Genomic DNA, 25,776 nt, shown 5'->3' with positions numbered 1-25,776 from the left:
TTTTAGCTGTGGATTAAAATTTCAAGATGAATAGAATCTTGATAACACGAATCAATTCACCAGTTTGCCAGATATCCAACAATACGACGCTTGAAACGTAAATACGAACTACGTTTCCCAGAAACCCTCGCGGGAAGCTGATTTGCTGGCGTCATCAGCCAGGCACCGGCGGCGTGGGTATCCCGTCAAACTGGAAACTACTTCTGTTGCATCTTCTTTCTAGACGACAACACAGTGAGCAGCTCGTACTTTTTGGTCAGCATGGCGGTATGTATAATTCACGAATTATGTACATTTTAGGATGGTCAGTGCTCGTTTTCTATCTTTGTACATTAACTTACTGTAGCTGTTAGCTTAGTCAGCTAACACGAGCTGTCGAGGCAACTACAGAAATAGAAATCACAGAGACACCAGCTGCTTTCTTGTTTGCTTTGAAATAATTAGTATTCAGTTCACTTGTAGCTATCGCAGTACATATTGTTTTTTTTTTTTAATAAACCTGTTCAACGTTGTATTCCAGGAGCGGAAAGGAACAGCAAAGTTGGACTTTTTGAGAAAGATTGAACTCGAAATCCAGGAGAAATGGGAGAAGGATAAAGCGTTTGAGAATGATGTGCCGACAACAGTGGGGGAAAGTACAAAGTGAGTAGCTGCCCACTGTTACTATCAGAAAGAACCCAGTGTTCTGTACCTGAAGAGTCATAGTCTTTGACACATTTGATCCAGGAAGGTACTTTTAAATATTCACCTGCAAGGACATCTGTAAACAAATCAGTTCACATAGAGTGCACGACTCGGGCATGTCAGCGATTTGTGGAGATGTACTTCCTTCTACAAAAATATTCTTGGTACGACTTAACTGCAATACACTTATTGTTCTTAATCATCCTTGCATCAAAGGTGTGGTGTACTTTTTGCATGTGTGGGTGAAGCTTTCAGTTTAGGTCAGATGGTGCAGATAACATACACAGGACGCACCTTCCAAGCAATTGGTTGCCCCGGATCATTTCCCAGTTTTGCAGCACTGTACTTTGATAGCGATACCACATACAAAACCCTTCTGGACTCAAATTAACAAGTTTATTTTGTTTTATTCCCTTCCAGCAAAAACAAGTACTTTGTCACCTTCCCATATCCCTACATGAATGGCCGCTTGCATCTTGGCCATACGTTCAGCTTGTCAAAGTGTGAGGTAAGGCTGCATATTGACGCAGAGAGAGGTGAACAGAGATATTATTGTCTCTTGATGGATGGACTGAGATCACTGCTGCTCTGAGCTGTTGATGTTCTGCTTTGTTCCTGCAGTTTGCTGTTGGTTATCAGTCTCTAAAGGGAAAGAAATGCCTCTTCCCATTCGGTTTGCACTGCACAGGAATGCCAATCAAAGTGAGTTTTTTTTTATTTTTTTTTAAAATTTTACAGTCCTTTACATTTGTGCAGTTTCTGTATTTGCAAGAGGCTGGAAATCATTTTCGTTGGTATGATAATTGTTGCTATCTGCCATAAAAGTCGTATACATATTTTTCTTTTGTTATCTTATCACTTTTCATCAAACACATCACCAACTACATTCTTTTCTCAATGTCCTACACAATCAAAGCAAACAAAATGAGAACCGGTTTTCATTTAACCAGGGCCAACATTTTATAGTTTTAGTTTCGTTATAGTTTTTCTCTGTTACTAGTGCACTGTCACACACTTGCCTTATCTTCCTTTTATTCATAAAACCATATTGTATCCATCAGGCCTGTGCAGACAAGCTGAAGAGAGAGATGGAGCTGTATGGAAACCCTCCACAGTTTCCGGATGAGGACGAAGAAGAAAAGGAGAAGCCACAGGCAGCTGATGAAATCATCATCAAGGACAAAGCAAAGGGCAAGAAGGTAAACATCACGAGATTGTTGGCATTTTCACAGTGAATTTTGTGTGTTTTTGTCCATTGAGATACTTTTTACTAGAAGATGATTTTTTTTAAATTTTTTTTTACAAAAAGTGACAATTGGATTAAAAGCAGTAACCCATGTATGTGTAACATTTGGGTTTAAAAATGAATTATGAGGGAGACCTCATAATATAAACTGAATAGCAGTCAAAATAACATTTTCATTGATAATTTTGTATCATATTTGTCTGTACAACCATATTAAAAACTTAACCTGACTCATGGATTTTATTAGCTTGAATTTTAAAGAAATAAATTATCATCAAACCTACTGAACAGAATACGGGGTCGGTCTGATGTTTTGATGATTTGAGCATTTCTTTTTGGGGATTTATTCCACACTTTCTTACCCACATAACACCTGGCATCACTTTTACAATGCTTTTAACTCTCTTTTATCTCTCAGAGTAAAGCAGCGGCCAAGGCTGGACCCATCACTTCCCAGTGGGACATCATGAAGTCTTTGGGTCTGACTGACCAGGAGATTATCAAATTTTGCGATGCTGATCACTGGCTGGAGTACTTCCCTCCTCTTGCTGTCAAAGACCTCAAACAGATGGGGGTCAAGGTGACTAATTATAATAATGTAACTCTTACAAACAACTGTTTTTGCCGGTTGTGTTTCTTTGCTTTTGTCTGAACCTTGCTTTGATTCTCATTAGGAGTGAACTACAATTCATTCAATGTCATGGGCCAAAATTATTTAAACATTTAAAGAAGAGGCATAGTTTAGAAAACCACAGAGACGTGCACATACTTATATTTCCATTGCAAGTCATTCGTGTTTGTCAGCAGTGCTTAAAGCCGGGTATTATGTTATTACCTCCTAGGTGGACTGGAGGCGTTCATTCATCACCACAGATGTGAACCCCTTCTACGACTCCTTCGTCAGGTGGCAATTTGTCACATTGAAAGAGAGAAAAAAGATCAAGTTTGGGAAAAGGTAAAGTGGTATCAAGCTTTCTGCAAGATTTTTTTTTTTTTTTTTTTTGTTTTTACTTGTTCTGTGATACAGTTCTTAATGTAGGGATCACCTGAGGAAAGTAAGAACACTTTATATTTGTTGCGATCACTATCAATCATATGCTATCGGTGTCCTGTATTATTGTCATTTGTTTTTATTGTGTAAAAGCAAAGTAAAAATAATAGAATAAAGTCCGTGATAGATAACTGACTTTGAAGTTTGTCTTGAGCCTCAGATAAATTCATTTGATGTTGGATTGAGTTTTCTTTCAGTTGTGTAATTTGGCTCTCTGGGACTCGTCTGCAGGTACACCATCTTCTCCCCCAAGGATGGACAGCCGTGCATGGACCATGACAGGCAAACAGGAGAGGTAGACTCACCCAGCTCAGTAGAAGAATTGATCAAATCTGAAAAACTAAATTGTAATATTATTTTGGATGATCATTCAAATCAATTTTGCCATAATTTTGACGCACAAGACTACATTTTGTACAATAAAGATAATTATTGAACCACAGATTTGTCACAATACTTCAGTTCTTCCAGTGACCAAATTATTTCACCTGACTCACCAGTATTCCAAATATAACATTTTACAAATGCTTGTTTTACTGACTGTTGCACAAAAAACATCTAATGTGTAAACTGTGGTGATTGAATAGCTGTAATTAGTTGATTTTCTTTGGCAACATTTGTTCTACCCCTACAGGGAGTTGGACCTCAGGAGTACACGCTCATCAAGATGAAGATAGTTGAACCGTACACTGCAAAATTCAAATCCAAGGTCTTTTCTAGCAGGTAATAAGACACAAACACTGTACTCTTAGTACTTATTACTCTGTAATATTAAACGAACAAGTTTTTATGTTCATCGTGATAAATTGTACCACTAAATCTTCATTTGAGATAGAAGCAAACACCTAATGCTTGTTGTTCTCCCCACAGTGCCATGAAAGGCAAAAACATCTTCCTGGTGGCTGCAACTCTGAGACCAGAGACCATGTTTGGTCAGACCAACTGCTGGGTGAGCCCTGACATAAAGTATGTCGCCTTAGAGACAACCGGTGGAGACATCTTCATCTGCACTAGGAGGTCTGCCAGGAACATGTCTTTCCAGGGCTTCACCAAGGAGAATGGAGTGGTGCCAGTGGTCATGGAAATACTCGGACAGGTACTACTTTTGTTTATTTGTTTCTCCCAACCACAGCAAATTCATTCTAATTTATTTTGAATTTATTTATTTCCGTCTAATGGTATAAGGCTTATGCTGCTATATAATATGATGTAAAACCAGTCAAGCAGTTTGCATTTAGAGAATATTCATTTACATGTATTATATATATATTGTTTGTACTCCATATGTTCCTATAAACAAGGAACAAGTTAGTCATATTTTCCAAGCAGCATAAAGTAGGATGCTTTTGTTTCTGCAATGTAAAACAAATCAGGTTCTCTAATGTTTTTTCTGTGCTTCTAGGACATCCTTGGCTGTGCCCTGAGTGCTCCTCTGACCTCCTACAAGGTCATCTACGCTCTGCCCATGCTCACCATCAAGGAGGACAAAGGTACAAGTCAAGAAACTTAAATCAGATTCATTGGTCACATTTCTTTGGAGACATTTCACGGTCCGCTGCTGTTTCACTGTTCTCATTCACCATTCAATGTTTCTTCAACACAGAAATTTGTCACTTTGGTGAAAGTGCTGTAGTCGTTGTTGGGCTCCCTCTGCCAGTGTTGCTCATAGCAATAGGGATATCCTTGACTGTGGCACCTTCCTCTCCTATGTAGCCGACAGCCACTAAATAGCTAAGCACAAGCTATTTGAAATGTATTAATTGTCTCTATAAAGATAATTCATTCCAGCTCTTGTTGGTATTACTCTCTGCTAAGAATCTTCACTGAGCTTTATCCCTTATTTCATTACATCTTGGTTTTTTTATGTTCTTAACAAGATGTATGGAAAAGTACGAGGGTCTTAAAATAGCAGTAGAATTCAAAAGAGTTGTACTGTGATATCAAAGGATGGAAGTAATGGGTGCTTTCTTTCCCTGGGGTGAAATGTTTGCAAACATATGAAATGGACCTACTTTCAGAGTGCCTCTCTTCTGTTGCGAGTCAGTATTATCCGTTTTGCTCGAGGTGTGTAGTTTGTCTCTTCATATTCATGTGTCCTGTTGATGAATTTCTGTAAATAGTAATAATTGGAATTTCTGAATGAATAAGTTGAAATGTCAGACTTTCAATATGAATGACTCTCTCATGCTCAGTGTGTCACCCTGTTTCTAAAAGTTATGAAGGGTAATGAGTGACAGTAAATCTTAGGTTCCAATTGTCCAGTTTTTGCAGTCAGTCAATTACTCCACTGAAGCTGTGTGGCAGCTGAAGAAATGTGGCAGCATCGGCCATTTTACAGCTTTGATCATATTTTGAATGAAGTAATATCATTGTGCCTTGTCTGTGTTTTCTTTAGGTACTGGCATAGTTACCAGTGTCCCTTCTGATGCTCCGGATGACATTGCTGCTCTCAGGGACATCAAGAACAAACAGGTGATTCCACAGGCCTATAAGTAAACTGCTACTGTGTTACTGTCCCGCGAGCCTTTTTACCCGAACAGAATTCCCCTGCGTAGAAAACAGAAAACGACACAGCCCGTTCAAGTGAACCAAACCCTGGGTTCTGAGGACATCCGATGATCACTAACATCTCTTTTTAAGCGCAAGCTACATTTAGCATGTTTAAAAAAAAATTTTATATCACTATTATTTCTTCCATTTCCAAAAGGCTCTCCGGGAGAAGTATGGGATTGAGGACAAGATGGTGTTGCCCTTTGAGCCGGTAAGCCTATCAAGTAAAGGTCTGTTTGATTTGACTCAGTTTGCACTAAACTGACCAATTCACTCTCGAAATGTGTCTTTAATGTGTGTTTGTATACTTGTGTTTGAACATGTCAGGTCCCAATCATAGAGATCCCAGGCTACGGGAACCTGTCTGCTCCTCTGGTGTGTGATGAGCTGAAGATCCAGAGCCAGAATGACAAAGAGAGACTGGCTGAGGCCAAGGAGAAGGTTTACCTGAAGGGATTTTATGAAGGGGTAAGTGCCCTTAGTGCTGAACAAGTAAAAAAACAAAAAAAAAAAACCCACAACAAGCTGTTGCACAGATCAGCAGAAAGCTACCTCTCTGCAAACCCCCAGTGCATTTACCTTTTGGTTTGAAGCTTATATGATATATCCCTCAGGCACAAATTAAGTAATTCATAAATTAAGGACAGGCTAATTAGTTTATTATTATGTGTTGCTCTCACATAGCAGGTTGAATTTGTACAAAATGATGCACATATAGACAAGGCTTAGCATTTTTCCTGCTAAGCCCCTGTTCCCTCCTGTCACGGCATCATGACATAAGTAATGTTAAAATCCACTTTACCAGCGACCCTTACTGTCAGCACACTGTGACTTTGAAAGGAATAAGAATTAAAAGGTATGCAAAACCTGCTAGGGGCCATGCATACATTGCTTATGTGTACACTGAGTATTTGTCCTCCCAATCAGCTGGTTATAATCATTTTTGATTGTAGAAAACACAACAGATGCGTTGTCCAGTTATTCTTAGGGTGAAAGAATGACCTCAGTCTGAAAGATTCTGTGAATGAATTTCTGTCTCAGATCATGCTGGTTGACGGCTACAAGGGGCAGAAGGTCCAGGATGTCAAGAAGCCCATCCAGAAGATGATGGTGGAGAGGGTGAGGCATTTCTGTTTCTAACACGCAAAGATAAAGTACAGTTTTAAATTCAGATTTATATTATGTACAGTTTTAAATTCAGATTTATATTATGTTTAATATTTATTGTCCGTGCATTAACGGAGAGTCGACGTGCTCCGTTTGATTGAGGTGTGGAATTTGGTTTATATTTATTTTGAATGATGTTGGATCTGTGTTTATTTATCACAGGGTGACGCCATGATCTACATGGAGCCAGAGAAACCAGTCATATCACGTTCAGTTGATGTGTGTGTGGTGGCTCTCTGTGACCAATGGTAAGTGCTACAGAAACTCTGATCACAAGAATCAAATGAATACAATAATAAACCATAAAGTGTTTTTAACAAACTTGTCTGAACTGAGTGGATCTAAAGTTACACTGCATTATTATAGATACGAGTGGAAGAGAAGTGAACTCAAGTTTTTTTTTGGAGTATGGCTCATAATTATGTTAAATGGGTTTCATTCATCCTATTAACAAAAGTTAAATAAATAATGATGACGTTTCTATTTTATGCACTGAATATCTGATGCTCTTTTCAGTGACCGATAAGATTTGAGCAAATATTGTTTGTGTGTCTTCCAGGTATTTAGACTATGGGGATGCTGAGTGGAAGCAGCAGACCAATGAAGCCCTCAGGCCTTTGGAGACGTAAGACTGACCGCTCATGTCAGATTTTAGCCTTTTTAAAGTGTTTGTGCCGGCTTGTCAGGGCTCCTGTGAGGGTTCGGAATATCTGGTATGAAGTATAGAAAAAAGATTTACTTATATTATTGTCTGTAAGTGTGACATTTTTAATTTTTCTTTACAATTCATCTAAAAAGATGAATAAGTCCTTCATGTTATTTTAAATTCTCTAACCAGATTTGGCGAGGAGACCCGGAGAAACTTTGAGGCAACTTTGGCCTGGCTACAGGAGCACGCCTGCTCTCGTACCTACGGTCTTGGTAAGTGGTTCCCGTTACAATGTGGCAGGATTACAGTGGATATTTAAGATATTTTTAGTTTTGATGGGTAAAGATGACTCAGAGTTAAATCTCCTGGAACTAGTGTTGATGTTTTTGGTCTGTAGATGGCGACAGAGGACTAATAATAAAGCACCTAGCAACAGTCCGCCTCTTTTCATACACAATAGATGCAGACTGAGGGCCAGCTGGCATTACAGTGCAGGACAGTGCAGTACAGTCTAGGCCTGTTGTAGACTCCCACTGTATACATCTCCCCACACATTTTGAGAACATGAAGCACAAAGTCTCTCCAACCACAGCAAGTTGTCTGATACACTGCTCAGATATCTTACTGTAAGGGCATTTTCAAAAATGTTTCACTTGCCTCAAGATTTTAGTTTTTTGTCTTATATTAAAAAAAATATTAAAAGTACAATGTATGATTTGCAAGAGAATTTGAAGGGTCATTGCCTAAAAACCTAGTAGGTGCTTGAAAAGTTTTATTCTCAGGCAGCTTTATTATAGCAAAGTAGAGTGCACAATTTAAATCTATCTGTAAATCCCATAATATGACTTAAAGTTTTTATTACACAGGAAAGATAAACAAGAACATACATGCAGTTGTGCAAACATGCAAGCAAAATTTGTGTTTGGATTAATGTGTTCACAAAAGTAAGTTGTACAGGTTCACTTCTTTCATCCAGAAAAATCTACTGTTCCCCAGACTTAAAGTATTCACACACTGCAACACCTCCCGAACTTCCAAAGAGTGAAGTATTTGTGAACTTTATTTGTGTATTCTGCCAAGAATATATTTTTTCTGTTCTTAACTTCAATTGCATAAAACAATAGGTCATGCAAGAGTAGGGATGTTTCTTTTTTTTTAGTTGATCTTATCGAAATGTCATATTTAATGTTGCTCAAATGTCATTATTATGTGTCCACTGCTTATGAAAACAAATTACTGCTCAATCTTGCAGTAATTTCACTTAATTTTCATTTAAAATTGTTAAAAGATCCTGAAATCATGAGCTTTGCAATTTTTAACATGGTTGAATTTTTTGTCTTTTATAACTTGAAAAAATTTGAAGATTACAATTTTAGTAAAACAATGGCAAAAATCAGTGAGTGAAAGCTGAAGTTGCTGTAGTGTCTGTCAAAACAACAGGTTAGCCACTTGTGGTTTTGTTTTGTTTGTGACAATGGCTACATCTCAGATTGTTCACAATGAGCTACACAATGAAGCCGTTCCTCTCCATTAGAGTATTTCTCGGCACCACTGTGTAACCAGCTCGACAAGATGGCAAATACAACAAAACGCTGTGTCAATACAGACGAGGTAGCAATTGTCTTCCTTGATAATTCATTCCTCGTTCACGTTCATGATTGTGTCTGTGTGTGTGTGTTTCTCTGCCTGTCTGAATGTGTGTGTGTGTGTGTGTGTGTGTGTGTGTGTGTGTGTGTGTGTGTGTGTGTGTGTGTGTGTGTGTGTGTGTGTGTCTGTCTGTCTGTACGCACGCGTGCGTGCACGTTCCCCGGTTACCATAGGAACGCGGCTGCCTTGGGACGAGCAGTGGCTGATTGAGTCACTATCAGACTCCACCATCTACATGGCTTATTACACTGTAGCCCACCTCCTCCAGGGAGGTGTGCTCAATGGACAGGGACCCTCACCACTTGGCATCAAGTATGGACTCAGTACTCCCACATGCACACAAAACACACACGCACACTACAAGAAACAAGTATGAAATCGTAACGATGCATCTGTTTGTGTTGCCTCTTTGTCTCTCTCTGCCTTCAAACAAACATACACATGAGTCAACTGAAGGAGGGAAGAATCCCTCTAAGAAATGTATCTGAATTAATAATCATTAATATGATCGTTTTAGATAACAGGTTTTGCTTTTCAGAATTTATTTTCAGTGGATTTGTTGCCGTGTCTTCATCCACAAAGAAATTCATAGCTCAGTATTTATTTAAGTACTCTCATCTCTTTGTCAGCACTGAAATATAACAGCAAAGAGGGAATAATACAATGGCAAATACAAATTTATGAAAAGACACATTCACACCAAGTTTAATGACTTCTTTTCACCTCATTTCAAGCCATCACATCCTTCTTTCTAACCCTGACTATTATTTTTCCATTCTCGCTCCTTGTTTTCTGTCCCACAGGCCAGAGCAGATGACCAGAGAGGTCTGGGACTTCATCTTCTTCAAGACGTCTCCTTTCCCCAAGACGCAGATCCCCAAAGAGCATCTGCAGAGGATGAGGAGGGAGTTTGAGTACTGGTACCCCGTGGACGTCCGTGTGTCCGGCAAAGACCTGGTGCCCAACCACCTGTCCTACTACCTGTACAACCATGTGGCTATTTGGCCCAAAGACAAGTGAGTTCGCCCATTTTTACTGACCAGTAGTGAGAGTAGGAGCAAATGAGTGAAGGGCTAAATTCATGTTATAATCCACAACTGTCAGGGTTTAGGGGAAAAAGTGTGGATACATGTTTTTAGCATGATTGTGATTTAATTTAGATTAAAGCATTTTCCACATATCTGATTGACTGTAAAATGAGTCGGTTGACATTTTGGCAAAAGCACTTAACAAAATCCAGCATCTCTGAAGCTCATTAATAATTTTTTTTTTTTTTTTAAACATGCATAAACCAAAGTGTCAGTCAGTTTTTATGGTTGATGGGCTGGAATCAATTTTTAACTTGGACCAATAATTTTTGGGACACTCCGCTGCTTGCCTGGGAACAAACAATTAGGCGGCCCCCAGTAAATGTGCTCCGTTTCAGTTATCAGGATACAGAAAAGTGACAAACACCTCGTAATCCTTCGTATTAATTAACAAAGAGATGAAACGGAGCTCAGGCGGCCATCATTGTTTTAACACAAGAAGTCTGCAAGTTTTGATGTACTCCCGCTTTTAACCTTTATCATCGCTCGCAAACTAGGCTAACCATGTCCTGATATTTCACCTTATTTTCAAAACAAGTACATTCCTGCCTTTCACCAGAAGCGCTGACATGTCAAGGGACGTCTAGCTTACTTCGCCGGAGCTCTTAAATTATATTGAAATCCGTCTCCACTCAGAAATGTGTTTTTCTTCTTGTTCCGACAGCTGAATGTTTGAGCTTCTCTGTGCTGAAGGATGTTTGTGCGGAGTTTTAAACTCGAAGGCTGTTTTTACATTCAGCTGCTGAAGAGGGAAAGTTTCTGTGTTCACTCAAAATCGAATTTGAAGTTATGGACCCACAGGAATAATTTGTATATACATGTATGACTATATTAATGAGAACATTTGCTCTCGTGTACAGTGGGAAGTGGCCACAAGCAGTGCGAGCTAATGGACATCTGCTTCTCAATTCTGAAAAGGTTTGTCAAATATGAATGGTGTAAACTGTGAATGTGTATATATTATATTTACATTATAATTTGTTTGTGAGATTATCATTTTAGGAGACAAAGGTCTTTTCTTTTGCTTTTGCTTGTACTACTGCTAACTGATTTACAACATTGTATTAAAACATTTTGTAGCAAGCTGTGTTTAAAAACGAATCTTCTTGTGTCAGTAATAAATGCGCATTCGATGCTTTGAAGAACCATTTGCCGTTTTTACTGTTGTGCACTTGTTTTTCTGTAATTTTGAACACAGTGTAAATCTATAGTTTTATTGCCGTGTGCTATGTAATGAACCTGTGTGGGTGTGCAGACATGAATGAGTCCAGCTGCTAACGTCTGGGTTTTTTTTTGTTGTTGTTTTTTTTATTCACCAGATGTCCAAATCAACAGGAAACTTCCTCACTCTCACTGAAGCCATTGAGAAGTTTTCAGCAGACGGTACATCAGTTTCTTTTTGATTTATCTTCCTCCTTCTGTTTCTTATCTTTTACTCATCTCGTGTGATTTTCTTTTCAATATTTCTGTCCTGCTATGCTAAAATGTGACAGAAAAACACACCGGCTGTACATTTAGAACGGATTACAACGTGTTTTCACAGTGCCCGGGCCGTTACACTTGATTATACCATAAACATATTTTATCCTCATCTTCATAAGAAAGTTAAAGTGTTGGTATTGGGTGGTATGAGCTATTGCACATGTCAGAACCATTATAGTGTACTGTAAGTTTATTATGCAGGCTTTAATTTGAGTTTATATTCAATAAGTTTTATCCACCACAAGCATAACATTAATGTCCGACAAGTTGATGCTGTTATTGCAATAGAAGTGTTCGAATCAATCATTTATATCTATGTATTTGAATAATCTTCATTCCAGAGAGGCCATAGCTCCTTATCGGTCAACAAAATACAGAACGGAACAAAAGCATGGACTCTTAACATCAAATATGTATCGGAACATGAGAGGAAGATCATATTTTCACTGAGACCAAGAGTTGAACTCGATGTTCAGTGGCAGAAGTTGTTTCTGAAAATATAATTTTAAAACGGTTATGTTTGACATAATTAATGATGATTATCTATTTGAAGAATTCGAGTCTCGTGTTGTTCATCTCTGGATGTTTACTTGCTTTTATGTCTTTAGTTCTGATCTTTTTCATCTGTACCTGCGTGGTACACAGATTAACCTGGTATCCCACCTGCCCTCAGTGTACCTCAGGACTAGTCAAACCGTCCCATTTGGGTTTTTTTGGTTGTTATTTCCTCCTTTGTTGTGTTTTTTTTTGTTGGTTTGACTGAGCTGAATGAATTGATCGACATGTCTCTAGAAGCTGTACTGCCCTGGGAGTAGACAGCTTCATGGTCTGACAGCAGATAGATGCATTAAGTTGACTTCCTGCCTAAGAGCTTGGAGTGATGTCTGCCAGGTATCTGAAGTTTTCTCCGACTGAGGAATTTTCCAAAAAGCCTCTGAAGTTTACCTGTCGAAAAGTATTCTGCAGAAGAGAAAAAGAAGTGCTGTGTTCAATGTATATCAAATGAATAGAGGACCCAAATAGAAAAGCACCTGGCCGTGCGAAGTGTTTGTTCTATATTGCGCTGTTCTGCCTGCTGTTTTAACACACCTCTTCATTTCCTCACTCAGGTATGCGTCTGGCTCTCGCCGATGCTGGGGACACAGTGGAGGACGCCAACTTTGTCGAGACCATGGCTGACGCCGGCATCCTGCGACTCTACACCTGGGTGGAGTGGGTGAAGGAGATGATTGCAAACCAGAACAACCTGAGGACGGGACCTGCAGACACCTTCAACGATAGGGTCTTTGCCAGGTAGACGGAGGAATTCATTTAGACTTTTAGGTTTGGATTGACAGGTTTTGAGATCTATAGCTGGAATAAATTATTAAAGTAAAATGATCACATGAAGCAAGCCCATATAGAGAGGTTTTTTTTTTTAGATTATGGAGACAGGGAATGAAGAACTGCTTTTCAACCTTGACAACTCAACGCCCTTGAAGAATAAGATATATGCCATGTTGTCTGTAGGTGTTATTATAGACGTGACAAGCATGGTTTGGTTGTTGAATTGGGAGAAAATTGAGCCTGAAGTATTCCGTTGTTATTCTTTTGGCTTTTCTTTTATTAGTTGTCAGTAGTTTCGTCTACAAAGTGAACACCCATCATTAAAAACAAAGACCCCAAAGTGTCATCTTTTAAAACCCAAAATGATTTATTTATTCATATTATATGAGATGGAGAAAGGCTATAAATACTTGCATAAATAAAACTGAGACCAATAAATGTTTAGAATTTTATAGAATTGATCAGGCAATTAGCCTTTTGCCATCTGCTAAAATTGTAGTCGGTACATTTTTGGTCAGCTTCTCTGTGGTTCCACATCATCTCAGTTCTACTCTATATTTAGCAGAATATTGATCACATGTTTATTACAAGCCGGATACAATATATAGGTTTGCGTACAAAGTTTTTGAAGTTAGGGGAGTTTATCTCGAGTTCATGTGAATTTGAAATTTCTTTTAGGTGAAATTAAGATGCTGCGGTTTTTTGGCCTTCAAATGAAAGTAACTAGAAGTAAGATAGTCCTTCAAAGTTTGGCTGGTTCTCCATAAATAATTAGGTGTTATATTTTTGCTTATTTCATTGCTGATAAGTTAAGTGAAGGTAAACAGATTTTATGGACTGATTAAAAGAATTTTGTGTCCTTTGTAGTGAGATGAACGCAGGCATCCTGAAGACGGAGCAGCACTTTGAGAGGATGATGTACAAAGAGGCTCTGAAGAGCGGCTTTTTCGAGTTCCAGGTAAACATACTCCTAGACCTTAACAAAACATCTTTCTGATCATCTTTAGAGCTTGAAAACCGATGTGCTCCTTAAGCATTTTATGCGATTTTGTTGTGCCGTAGCAGCTAAAACAATTGGTAGCATAACATAACTTGGGATTCAAATATTATCCTGTACATTTGCTCCATTCGCTAATCTGAAGGCAGCATGTGAGATGGTTAAAGAATCTTCTAAAAATCCGTGATCATGCGTATTAACCTTGAAACGTGTATTTATGTGTGTATTCAGGCAGCCAAAGATAAATATCGGGAGCTGGCCATCGAAGGCATGCACAGAGACCTTGTCTTCCAATTCATAGAGAGACAAACTCTGCTGCTGGCCCCCATCTGCCCACACCTCTGTGAATACACGTGGGGTCTGCTGGGCAAGGTAAGAAACATATGGATTTAGCATCAAGCTGTGGTTTTCATGTTCTGAGCTGCCTGTGGGCTCTGAATGGTTTCAAATTTGACTTTGATCCTCTCCTCCCTTCTGTCTTTCATTCTTATCTCACCTGTATACTTTCAAGTAAACCAGAAATACAGTCAAAAGAAACATTTTACCTTCCTTTTATTCATTTACATTCATGAGCACACCCGGGAGCGAGAAGCTGAAAGTTGCAGGTTCATGTTGGCCTGCAGTAGCGATGGTCCCAGCGCTCATTTACTGGTGCGAAATGGCTACTAACATATTCCCACCGTTGATGTACATGTCCACGGGGAGCCGGCTCTTTCTCACTGCAGTATGAAGCAAATTATTAAACCTCTTTTCCATGAGGACAGGGCCAATTCTGCTTTGGCACTGTTGGAGAACTTGTCCACATTTGGAAAGGTTTGGAAACCGAACGTTGCGTGATAAACGGTGGGAACCTGGACATTGGGTTGGGTTATGAAATATTCATGAAAATAATAAATGTGGACTAACTGTAATCTCCAACAAATATATTCTGCATAAATGCTCTGTAGACAAAGAAACTTAAGTGTGAGGAGCTGTAGGGACTGAAGTGGCATGTTGAATTTTCATGTTAGCACTAATATATTTGTGCTATTGATGCAGCATGGGAATCTCCTACAGAATCTCCTCCAAATCTGCAGGACAAAATTTACAATGATTTTGCTGAGCAGTTGTGTTTCTCTGTATTTCAAACTGCCTTTGCATAATATGTTCCCATATAGTCACATTTTTAAAGCATTGAGTATTTAACAGTGGAATTTCCAATTGTCCCCGAACATCTCGTTCAGATTCAACTGCATTTCAGACTAACTGAGTATTCTCCTCTTGGCCCTTAGCCCTCCCACAGCCACCGACAATCAGTGTTTCCGGTTTTTGGAGCAGCAGTCTTCTGGAGCAGTGCTGGTTCCATCTTTTTGGCACCTTGTTTTTTCAATGGAAATGCTTGGAGCCGGTTCGAGATGAGGCACCAGCTCCTTGTCGGTGGAAAAGGGGCTGCAGAGTTCCACGTTTCCAATAGCACAGAGAGCCTTGAATATTTTTAACACTGAAATTTATTAATATGAGGCAGCGCTGCTGTGCTAGAGGTTTTTCAGTTGTCGCTTAGCAACAACAAAAACCCCACAACCAGTATTTTTTTTTTTTTTTCCCTCAACCATGTGTTTAGCACCACTAGGTAAAGAGCTGAGAGGCACTCAGTAGAGACAGAGGTGCACACATCACATATGGGAGTTGTGCACATCCCCAGTTAATGTGGTGTCTGCTAGTTTTGTTGTGATGGCAGTGTGACCTCTGGCTGTGTCGTTAATAGGATTCCAAAGCTCCAGTGAGCCTCAAACTTCTGTAGTTGTTTTTTTTTTTTTTTAACACAAAGAAATCCTTTTTACTAAATCACGGAAACAACTTATTTCCCCCTCACTGCCTCCTCACGCCTCCTTTTCGCTCTCTCTCCCCGGTAGACGGGCTCTCTGATGAAAGCTGTGTGGCCTGTTGCCGGGCCAGTTGACGAGATCCTGATTCGTTCCTCTCAGTACCTCATGGAGACGGCACACGACCTCCGTCTGCGGCTCAAAGCGTACATGATTCCCCCCAAAACCAAGGTAACATATGCAGCTTCACTGCCACTGTACTTCACTGTTCATATAATGGCTTTTTAAATTAACTGAAAATTAACATTGATTTCAGAATTGATTTCCTTTTTAATAGTTTTAATTGTAATTAAATAGCAGGCAGCAATGTTGTCAGCGTTTTCTCTCCCTCAGGTGTTGTTTAACAGTTTGATGGTTGTTTGATGTGGAGCACAGTGATGCAGAAAATGATATAAAACTGCACAATAAGAAGCCCTGAAAAGATCAGGCACCAGCAGCCTAAAGTAGAGTTTAGGTTTACCAGCCATTTATCATCTGAATCCTTCCAAATAAAACTTCACAAGTAAAAGTTAAGCTTTGTTAAATAACATATTCTACTACTAAAGATTTGTTTTTGCCTTTTTGCTTAACAAACTCCTGTATTTTACAAGTTTGGAATTACATCCATTTATTTTTTTTCATGGTCCACACTTCCTAATCTGTCATGTAGCAGCGGTGGATTATTGATGTTGTGTCCTTGTGACAGTCCAGCAGCATCCTGTGTCGTCTGGAAGACTTCAGTCTGTTTTGTTCACAGCAGAAAAGTTAATCTATTGTTTGTTAACACTTCAGCACCTCAATAAGTGGCTGTAGGCAGCTGAGAAGAAAGCAAAACAAGTATTGACGGGATCTAAAACGGCCGATATCTCAGGCTTTCAGGCCACTGTTATGGATTTGTTGGAAATGTTTTGTTGCTATGGAGGCAGGTTCAGAAGAATGATGGGGGGGGGGAAGAAAAGGAAAGAAAAGACAGCATAGGCTGTCTTTTTATCGTTATAATAATGTCTTTATATGTGATGTATTTTAAAGAGGCAGATATATTATGTTGGTAAAGGAGTTTGAATTCAGCCAGGAAAAGTGGAACAGGAAATCTGACCACAATGTCACACAGCACAAAATTGTGCAAATGTGTACCAGTCCATTCAAAAAAAAAAAAAGCTGATTATCAAATAATAATCAGAGTGATTTTATTTTTATTAACCTTACCAACACATGCAATATTCATCTTTGGTTCAAGTGACATAGTTCAAATAAAAAAGCCCTACAAATGCATTTATTCAGCAGTTTTCCCCTACTGCCCAATATGCCAAGTATAGTAGTAAAAAGCTCTTATCTCATTTTTTTTAATTTTTATTAAATATTTATTTGCAGTGTAATAAAGTGTGTCATCAGGACTAGAGTCGATTTGACAGCTGTCATGTAAAATGAGTTCACAGATCCCCATCTTCGCTGCAGAAGATCTCGCACATACACAAACAGCTGGCTTCTTGAATAATCCAAACACAGTTTGCTTTCCATTGAGGTTATATCGCCTTGTGTACCTTTACCATACGAGTAAACGAATATGAATCTGAAATGCTTTTCTTTGTAATTCGGTTTCCCTCCAACAGAAAGGTGACTCCATCCCCCCGGCCAAACCCTCCCACTGCAACACCTACGTGGCCAAGAGCTACCCTCCATGGCAGCACAGTGCCTTATCCCTGCTCGGCAAGCACTACAAGGTGTAAATCAAACTTCATATTTGCGTATTAAATGATCATGTGAGATAATGTTATGTTTCTTTTCACTCTCTCTCTCTCTCTCTCTCTCTCTCTCTCTCTCTCTCTCTCTCTCTGTGTTCCTGTTTGGCTCAGTTTCTCACCTCTGTTTTTATTTTTTTCCAGAGCAACGACGGAGTCCTTCCAGACAACAAAGTGATAGCAAGCGAGTTGGGAGCCCTGCCTGAGCTGAAGAAATACATGAAGAGAGTCATGCCTTTTGTAGCCATGATCAAGGTAAACCTGGTGAAGCGGTGACGTTGTGTAAAGGCACATCCAATCCCCTCTCCACCTTTGTCAATTTTTATACAGATTTATTATATTTTTGTTATAAATTTTGAAATTAATACCACAATTCAGGATAAATTTGCCCTCATTTGTGTTTGTGTTGTTTGCTCTGCAGAGGCTGTTTACAGAATGTCTCTCTGAGGTGGCTTATCTTTTGTGTTTGCACACAACACCGCTCCAGATTAGTCTAAAGTCTGCTCTGGTTATTCGATTGAAAGATTTGATGTTGCATCTTCAAAAGTTTATTTTTTTTATTTTTTATTGCTCAAACAATAACAACATTGTCCCCAATATGATGAAACAATTTGAATAAGTGTTACATTGACATGACAAAGAAACTCCAGGAATACAAGGTCCACAGAGTTCAATGAATTTATTGATTGAAAGAGTACAAAACACACTTTTTTTCCAGACTTTCCCAGTCTCTTCCTGTTCGTTTGCAACATTTATTAAACAACTCGGTTGCAGGTTTGTACGTCTTGGTTCACAGTTCTTCATATTTCGGTTGCATTGTATTCAGATTAAATTCCCATCACACTGCAAAGTGCATCACTTTTAAGGTTAAGGAGTCCTTTTGATCTATGAGCAGTGTTCACCAGATACACCTGGGCATTACAAGATGGTAAAAATGAAAATGTTTGCATAAAAAAATAAAGCATCAACGCAGTTATTGTTTCTGTTTATATCGAGCTATATATTCACTCAAGGTCAAGTAGGCAATAAATAATCAGAAGCACGTTGCTCATTAAAATTCCAGGTGTCATATCTCTCAGGTGCTCCAGGCTGTGTTCAGGTGCTGTTTCACTGCAGTGATCAAACAGAATGAACCTAATAAATAGTCATGATGAGCTTTGTGTTCGCTCACGGTTTGTCTCTCAAGCTGGTCTCGCAGCTTTCAAGTTGTTTTCTCTTCCCGGCTCTCCTTGTTTGATGGTTTGTTTTAGCATCTTTTTCTCACAGAGCTTTATTTCCTCCATACTAATCTCATAGCAGCAGCATCAACATAACAACGAACCTCGTGTGTAATGCAGAATTATAAACTAAAACAGGATTTTTTTTTTTTTTCCCAGTAATTAGATGAAACGCTGCATTTCCTATTTTTCTTCCAGCTGCTGGTTTGCTAAAAATGTATCAATAAAATCCTGGTTATTTGTTATAAGAATCGACATCATTTATTATTAGTTTTGGGAACGTTTTTTTTACGTTTGTATCTGTGATTCTGACCACATGGGTTCTGCTTTCTGTTGTTTAGGAGAACCTGGAGAAGAACGGACCGAGAGTCTTGGATCTGGAGCTGGAGTTTGATGAGCGGGCAGTTCTCATGGAGAACCTGGTCTACTTGACCAATTCTCTGGAGGTATGCTTTGGGATCCAACACTCCTCAGACTTGGAGACTTAGACAGCTTGTTGGTTTTCCCAAAACAAAAGTTTTTCAAAAATGACATCACATCAGCCGACAAATAATTTGATCTCACTTTTTTTAGGCTGTTCATTCCCTTGGTTAAGTAGACCCACTAGGGAGGTGTCATCTGAAAACGTTTGGATTTGACAAGACACGTGGCCGCGCCTATATTCAGTAGTATGGGGTGTTAAAAAAGAAGCGGGATAAAAGCCAGGTCCTGTGAGGCTCCTGTTTTAGTTAAGATACTGGCAGTTGGTTATCCAACCTGACAAGCTGAATTCAAGTAAAAAGACGGTCTATGACCCAAGTGATTTATGTTTTTCAGTCTGACATTCATTCAGCTAAAATGTGTGATTCGATTTCACTAAAAGCACTAAAAAAAAAAAGAAAACAATCATCTTAACTGAGCTGGCATCTGTTTCAAGGTGGCTGTAAATGCTGTGAAGAACACATTTGGAAATGGAACAAGACAGCATGTTTTTCGCGTGACCGTTTTTGATGCAGATAAAGACATAGAGAGAATTGGATGAAGTGACAGGTGCGTAGATGGACACCATGACGGCCTGATGCCTTCAGGCACCTTAACTGCTGTCAAATCTCATCATCAATAACAATTGCTGTGCCACTGTCCTGAGGACTACTCTGTTCAAAAGATGAGAGGATGCTCAAATCAGACTTGTCACTTAACCCCACTCAAAAGTGTCTGTTCCAACCAACCAATTATTAAACAATGCTGGAAATATAATACTAAAAGTGTTGAGCAGCAAAGACAACGTCTCGGGTCCTTCCAAAGTACACAATTTAAAGTGAACAAGTTTATTTGGTTCGGTTCTGTTTGTTTTCACATGAATGTCAAACTGTAACATGCAGTTGGGGCATTTCAGTTTTCTCAAATACCTCGGCTTTAAATCTGAGTTTCACTACTTCTGCAAAAGGAAGTTGAGATAATCCTGAGCTCGGTTGTCAGTCAGGAAATCCCTTAATACTTTTGTCTGCACAAAAGCTTAGCCTCGTCAAAAAATAAAACCCAAAGTTCCAAAGATACTTTGGGGAAACCAGCTCATATATAACAGAAAAGTAAAAGTGTGAATGAAACTCCTGTAGTTCTGATAAATTATAGCTATAAATAAATACAAACATTTTTCAACAAAAAAGCCTTGACACAGAAATACTTGGCATCAAGTAGGACTGAAACGGGGTGATATATTACTTACCTTACAAATGTTTTTTCCTAAGAAGGAGCAGCAGAAGAGGTTTGTGTGGTTTCAAACGTTTGTGATGGTATTTTAATACCAGATGGTCTTTGTTGAATTCACGCCAACGTTAGCCAGCATGGTTCGCAAGGAACCAAACAACAGGCTTTTTTTTTTTAATGCATTTTCAATATAATATATACCAGAATAGTCTTTTTGTTCTCTGCTAGTTTACCATTCTGTGACTGACTCTAGTAAGGCTCTCACTGAAATACTATCCTGGGGAATATGTGACAGACTTGTGTAAAGCCGGATGTTAAGTCTTTGATCACTTCTGGGCCCTGGTTAACTCCACCAGCACTTGCCAGCATGCATACCAAACACACCTGAGTACATACTATCTCATGCACAACATTGCTCAGCTAATTGTCTTCTTCTTTTTTTTTTTCCACATCATTTCTCCTCAACAGTTGGAGCAGATTGACATCTTGTTTGCTTCTGAAGCTGATGACAAAGTGAAGGAGGAGTGTTGCCCGGGGAAACCGTTCAGTGTTTTCAGATCAGAGGTAAATGCTGTCTGCTCAAAGTTGGTGGATAATGTTGAGCTTCTTTCTCGCTCATTCATTTGTCCTCATTTTGTTCTGTTTTTTTTTTTTTTTTTTTTTTTTTAATATTTCCTGTATGTGTGTGCGTGTTTGTCTCTGTTGGTACTTATCTGACTTTATGCCTTTTCACAGCATCGTTTATGTGTCGGTGATGAACAAAATGGTTGTTGTACACTTAACTCGACAATGAATTTGAATTTTGTTTTTGTACATTTGTCTCTCCAGCCTGGAGTGTGTGTGTCTCTGGTCAACCCTCAGCCGTCCAGCGGCCTGTTTTCCATAAAGGTTTACATCCAACAGGGAGACACCAGAGACGGCATCATCCGCAGGCTGGCCAAGGTCAACAGGATCATTAAAGGTAGTAAGAAATATTGATATGCATCATAAATTAACATTAAGAACCCCAAATGGGTCTTTTAATATACAAAAAATGATGTTATTGTCTAAAGAGAATGAAAATAGTCACTCAGTTTAGATTAAAGTGTTTTGTAACCGTTGGGTCAAAACTGATAAGGATGCTCACAGATTATTCATCCTATTGGTACAAAATGTTACATCACATGTCCCGGTGCCTCAGCTAATTAAGACACATATTTATGTAGCTGATTTTTAACAGCCAAATCTTCACTGGGTCTGTTGTCCAATGTCAGCCCTCCTATTCTTTTCCATTCTCTCTCATCTGCCATCATTGTGCAGGAGGACTTACAGAAGGGAGTGGCTCCAGTGAGGCAGTGACAGGAAAAATCCATAATTCAGACTCTTTGTTGTGGCACTCCAAACTGTGGTCAGGTGCATCCTGTTTGCTTTAATTATCCTTGAGATGTGCCTACAACTTGCTTAGGGTCCACCTGGGACAAATTGAATTGATTGGATGTAGTTTAGAGAGACCCGCAATTCACTCTTTATGTCAAGACAAACAGCAAGCCATGAAGTCCAAGGAACTCTGTAGATCACTGCAACAGGACTGTGCGTAGATCAGGGGGATAATACTATTTCTGAAGCTTTGAGTGTTCCCAGGAGCACAGAGGCTTCAATTAATTGTGAAACGGAAGAAGTTTGGAAGCCTGGGGACTCTTCCTAAAGTTGCAAATTGAAATCACTGAGCGGGAAGGGCCTTGGTTAGGGTGGTGGCCAACGAGAGCCCACTTTGCATTCCCAGTGCTCTCGGAGCACAAAATTGTTCGATTGGTGCCATGAAAATGGTTCTCATTTGACCGTCATTACCTCTAAAAGGAAGCTCTCTGCATTATGTGATGACAGTTGACGCCCATGGTAACCAGCATCACCCATCTTTCATCATATTTGCGTGAACCACTTCAGAAAGCATTCTGCTGTGATTTCAACACGAGGCGCTCCTCCTTCTATGATGGGCTGTTTTAGCTGCTCTCTATTGTCTTTCATGTTTGCTTTTAGTTTTGTATTTTGTTTTAACATGCTTCCAAATTTGAAAAGAAAATGTTTAAACGCATTAGCTTATGAAAAAGCAGTTCGATATGTGACCCAGTTTTCTTTGTAGTCAGTTTTCCCTTTCACTCCTCTGCTTTTTGTCCATAATGTCTTATCTCTGATTTTCCCTCTTCACTGCTGTCTCTCCTCCTTATTTGTTCCTCCTTCCCCACTATGCTCTGATTTCTCAATTGCTCTCATCATTTTCACTCCTTAACTTCATCTTTTCCCTCTCTGTTCTTCTGTCATTGTTTCTTACTGCCTAATGCCTCTGCTGTGTCTCACCTCCACCAACACCCCCCCCCCCCACCTATTCTGTGTTTCCTTCATATCTTTGTCTCTTCTTGCCTCACCTCTGACTCCGTCTACTTCCACCAGATCTGTCCAGAGTGAAGTTGATGAGGTACGAGGACCCCGTGCTGGGGCCTCGCCAGGTGCCCGTGCTGGGACAAGAGGAACAAGGCAAACTGCCCATCTCCAACAAATCCGTGTTCAACGTCAATCTGGAGGAGAAGAGGGTCACCCTGGTTGATAACGGCGTCACTGTAGAGATTGGGGACACTCTGGTTTATCTGGTCCATTAGAATAACAGTCACTGGGGGCATATTCAGCAGTGCATAGTTTGTTAAAGAGTCAGATTCATCATGAAATGTGAACATAAAATCTGTTACTTTGACTCAAAGCCACAAAACACTGAAGTGTATTTGTGTTTTATAATCAACGCCTCTATTCTTAAACCTGTAGCCACTGGTGGTGGGGATTTGAAACATCTCACTGGTTTTGAATTTTTTTCAACTGCTGAATTTGCCCTTAAACTAATGTGACCTGAAAAGTTTGCATCTATCTTCCTTTTTTCTTTTCTTTTTAAAACAACACACACGCAGTTGCGGTACATTCAGATCTGGGTTTTGGTTCCGGTTTTGGTTATCCCACTGATACAACTCCGTGCTTAATGGTTCAGCACTGTAAAAAAAAAGACAATATCTAAACCTTTCCATGCAGTTTTGACTTTTTATTTTCCGTCATGGTTGAGTGTGAGTATAACACCAGAATTTGTATTCTGTTCTGCAGGACTCGGGACATGAACCCCGGTCGCCACTGTCAAAAGTAATTTCATCGTCTGTAAAGTTTAATCCTGTCATTTTTCTCTTTCCCATTCTTCTTTCTGTCTGATATGACGGACAGTAAATAAGCAATTATCTGTGTAATGAAGCTTTAAAACAAATCTTTTTGGAGAGGCATCGAACAAACGTCTGTCACTATGTTCGATTTTTATCACTGGGCAGCCGCTTATTTTTACGTAATCACATTGTGAGACGACTCCTGCGCCCTGCTGAATGCCGGATGTTTTCATATAGACGGTAATGTGTCTGTTGTGTTGTCTTATACATTGAAGGTGAGCCATATTGTTCTGTTACGTTTTGTCATCTTATCAGACAGCTTTCCTATTTTCTAGCCTTTGGTGGTGCTTGTCTGGCTTTTCCAGAGAAACAATAAAACCTCTGAGACATTAAGCCTTTGTGCTGTTTCTCTTACCCCCCCGTGTGCTGGTTCATATCTACTAAGCATAGCTAAATAAGACACATTTGCCTTACTAGGATTGGACTCGGCTCAAGTGTTTGTTGTGGTTTTGCTCCAATAAACGCCTTCAGTTGCCTGAATAAGTGAAATCTTCGTTAAATGTAATTCATTATGATAAATTGGGTCGAGATGTTTTAAAGGAAAACTTTTAACCTTAAGGAAAATCTCATTCGCTTTCTTGACAGGTGTTAGCTGTAGTTTTCAAATGTGTAAGTTTGAAAATAATATTGGCAGGCAGGGGGGATGTCAAACTTTTATTGGTTGCCTTGCAACCGCCCAACGTCATACAAATAATCATTTAGTAAAAAAGCAAATGTGCATGTTTTCTTCCTTTTAACCTGAAGGTAAGAGGGCAGCTGAACCAAATATTTTTAGATTGCTGTGCTTCATGGAAAAAAAAAGAGGTCAGTAAATGCTCGAGGCCTTTTAGTGAAATGCTGTTTAAAGGTGGTTATCATTAATTATATCCTGAGTTAAAAAAAATTAATCTGCCAAAATTTAAGCAACAATTTATTGCAGCACAAAATAGACTTGTTTCAAAACTGCTCTCGGGGTTGGCTCTGTGATTTAAAGGCATTTTGGAGAATCTCTGGAGACCTCGTGCATAAATAATCTACTCTGATGCCTTCTTCTATGATGCTTAATAAAATACCACCATAGCACATTGTCATCAACCTGGAAATATGCTACACCATATTTAAAACTCTTTAACTTTTCATGTACTACATTTCTCTCAATTGGGATTAAGTATAGGTGTGTGAATGTGTGAACTCTGAGCTTCCAAACCTGATAGTTTCACTACGTGTCTCTTCAGCACGTATAAAGCTCCCTGTACTTATGTCTTTCACTTACTTTAGGTTAACCACTCTCACACACACACACACTACACCGTGCATCAATCAAAATTTAAAAGTCACTGTCAGAACACGGGCAATGCAAGAGTGCTGTCTACACCAGGGGTGTCAAACATACGGCCCGCGGGCCGGATCCGGCCCACCAGGGGGTCCAGCTCGGCCCGCCGGATGACTCTGCTAAGTGGGAAAATTACAGAAACACATAAATTGCATTTCTATGAAAATATGGAGGTTCATGAGTACAAACGTTTTGTAATTTTTTTTTTTTAATCGATCCAGTAATTGCTTCAAAAACAGCGTAAATGCGACGCCTGTTCCGGAGGCAGAAGCGCTCGCTGCTAGGGAATCTGCAGAGGAGAGCCGGGGAAGATAAACAGTGGGCTGATGTCTTGAGTTTTTGCTCTTTATGTTTCTGGTTTATTGTAGAAAGACCTTAAAACAGGGTTTATCATCCAAAAACCTTCACCAATGATTTAAACATAGAGAAATATTGTCGTTATGTATGCTATGATTTTACTGGTCTGGCCCACTTGACATCAAAGTGGGCAGTATGTGGCCCCTTAACTAAAATGAGTTTGACACCCCTGGTCTACACACATGAACCACAGCTGTTTTGTTGGTTCTAAAATACATCTTTCACTTCCCCACCTCTTGAATGTTTGGTCCTGTGTTTCTGCCTTAAGGGTAAGTCTAACATTTACTGTAATCTTTTTTTTAAAATACATCACATTTAATAGAAAATGTCATGTGTCAAACAAGCTGTTAGATTTTGAGTTTTTGTGAGCCCGTCGGCTCTCGTAATACCCTTCCACACCTGAAGGGGGCGATAGTGAGTAGAGTTTCCAGCCTGCCCTCATTCCAACGTGAGTGAAAGAAGTCGGGTATTGTTGCCATGGCTGCAAATCTAAACCGACGCAAAACG

General features: G+C 39.4%; 1 protein-coding gene across 1 annotated transcript; it reads left to right on the top strand.

Annotated features, from left to right (window-relative positions):
* The first annotated feature begins 143 nt into the window (after window positions 1-143).
* Window positions 144-23,933, top strand: LOC138632570 (leucine--tRNA ligase, cytoplasmic-like). The gene is made up of 32 exons (XM_069718238.1): window positions 144-267; window positions 521-642; window positions 1,105-1,192; window positions 1,306-1,386; window positions 1,746-1,883; window positions 2,349-2,510; window positions 2,773-2,885; window positions 3,213-3,276; window positions 3,616-3,704; window positions 3,852-4,077; window positions 4,384-4,471; window positions 5,377-5,453; window positions 5,689-5,742; window positions 5,859-5,999; window positions 6,573-6,650; window positions 6,861-6,946; window positions 7,258-7,323; window positions 7,537-7,619; window positions 9,168-9,306; window positions 9,798-10,010; window positions 10,943-11,000; window positions 11,402-11,465; window positions 12,674-12,857; window positions 13,758-13,848; window positions 14,119-14,259; window positions 15,780-15,920; window positions 17,339-17,449; window positions 17,612-17,722; window positions 19,026-19,130; window positions 20,839-20,934; window positions 21,199-21,331; window positions 22,798-23,933. The coding sequence occupies exons 1-32, from the start codon at window positions 262-264 to the stop codon at window positions 23,001-23,003; spliced, it is 3,555 nt and encodes a 1,184-aa protein (XP_069574339.1). The 5' UTR covers window positions 144-261; the 3' UTR covers window positions 23,004-23,933.
* Window positions 23,934-25,776: the final 1,843 nt, after the last annotated feature.

This window comes from Brachyistius frenatus, unplaced genomic scaffold (genome assembly GCF_029030835.1).
Source record: "Brachyistius frenatus isolate BFR_SWC_R1_liver_20210118 unplaced genomic scaffold, ASM2903083v1 Contig_5, whole genome shotgun sequence".
NCBI classification, from domain to species: Eukaryota; Metazoa; Chordata; class Actinopteri; family Embiotocidae; genus Brachyistius; species Brachyistius frenatus.
This window is presented reverse-complemented; position numbering and strand designations above follow the sequence as displayed.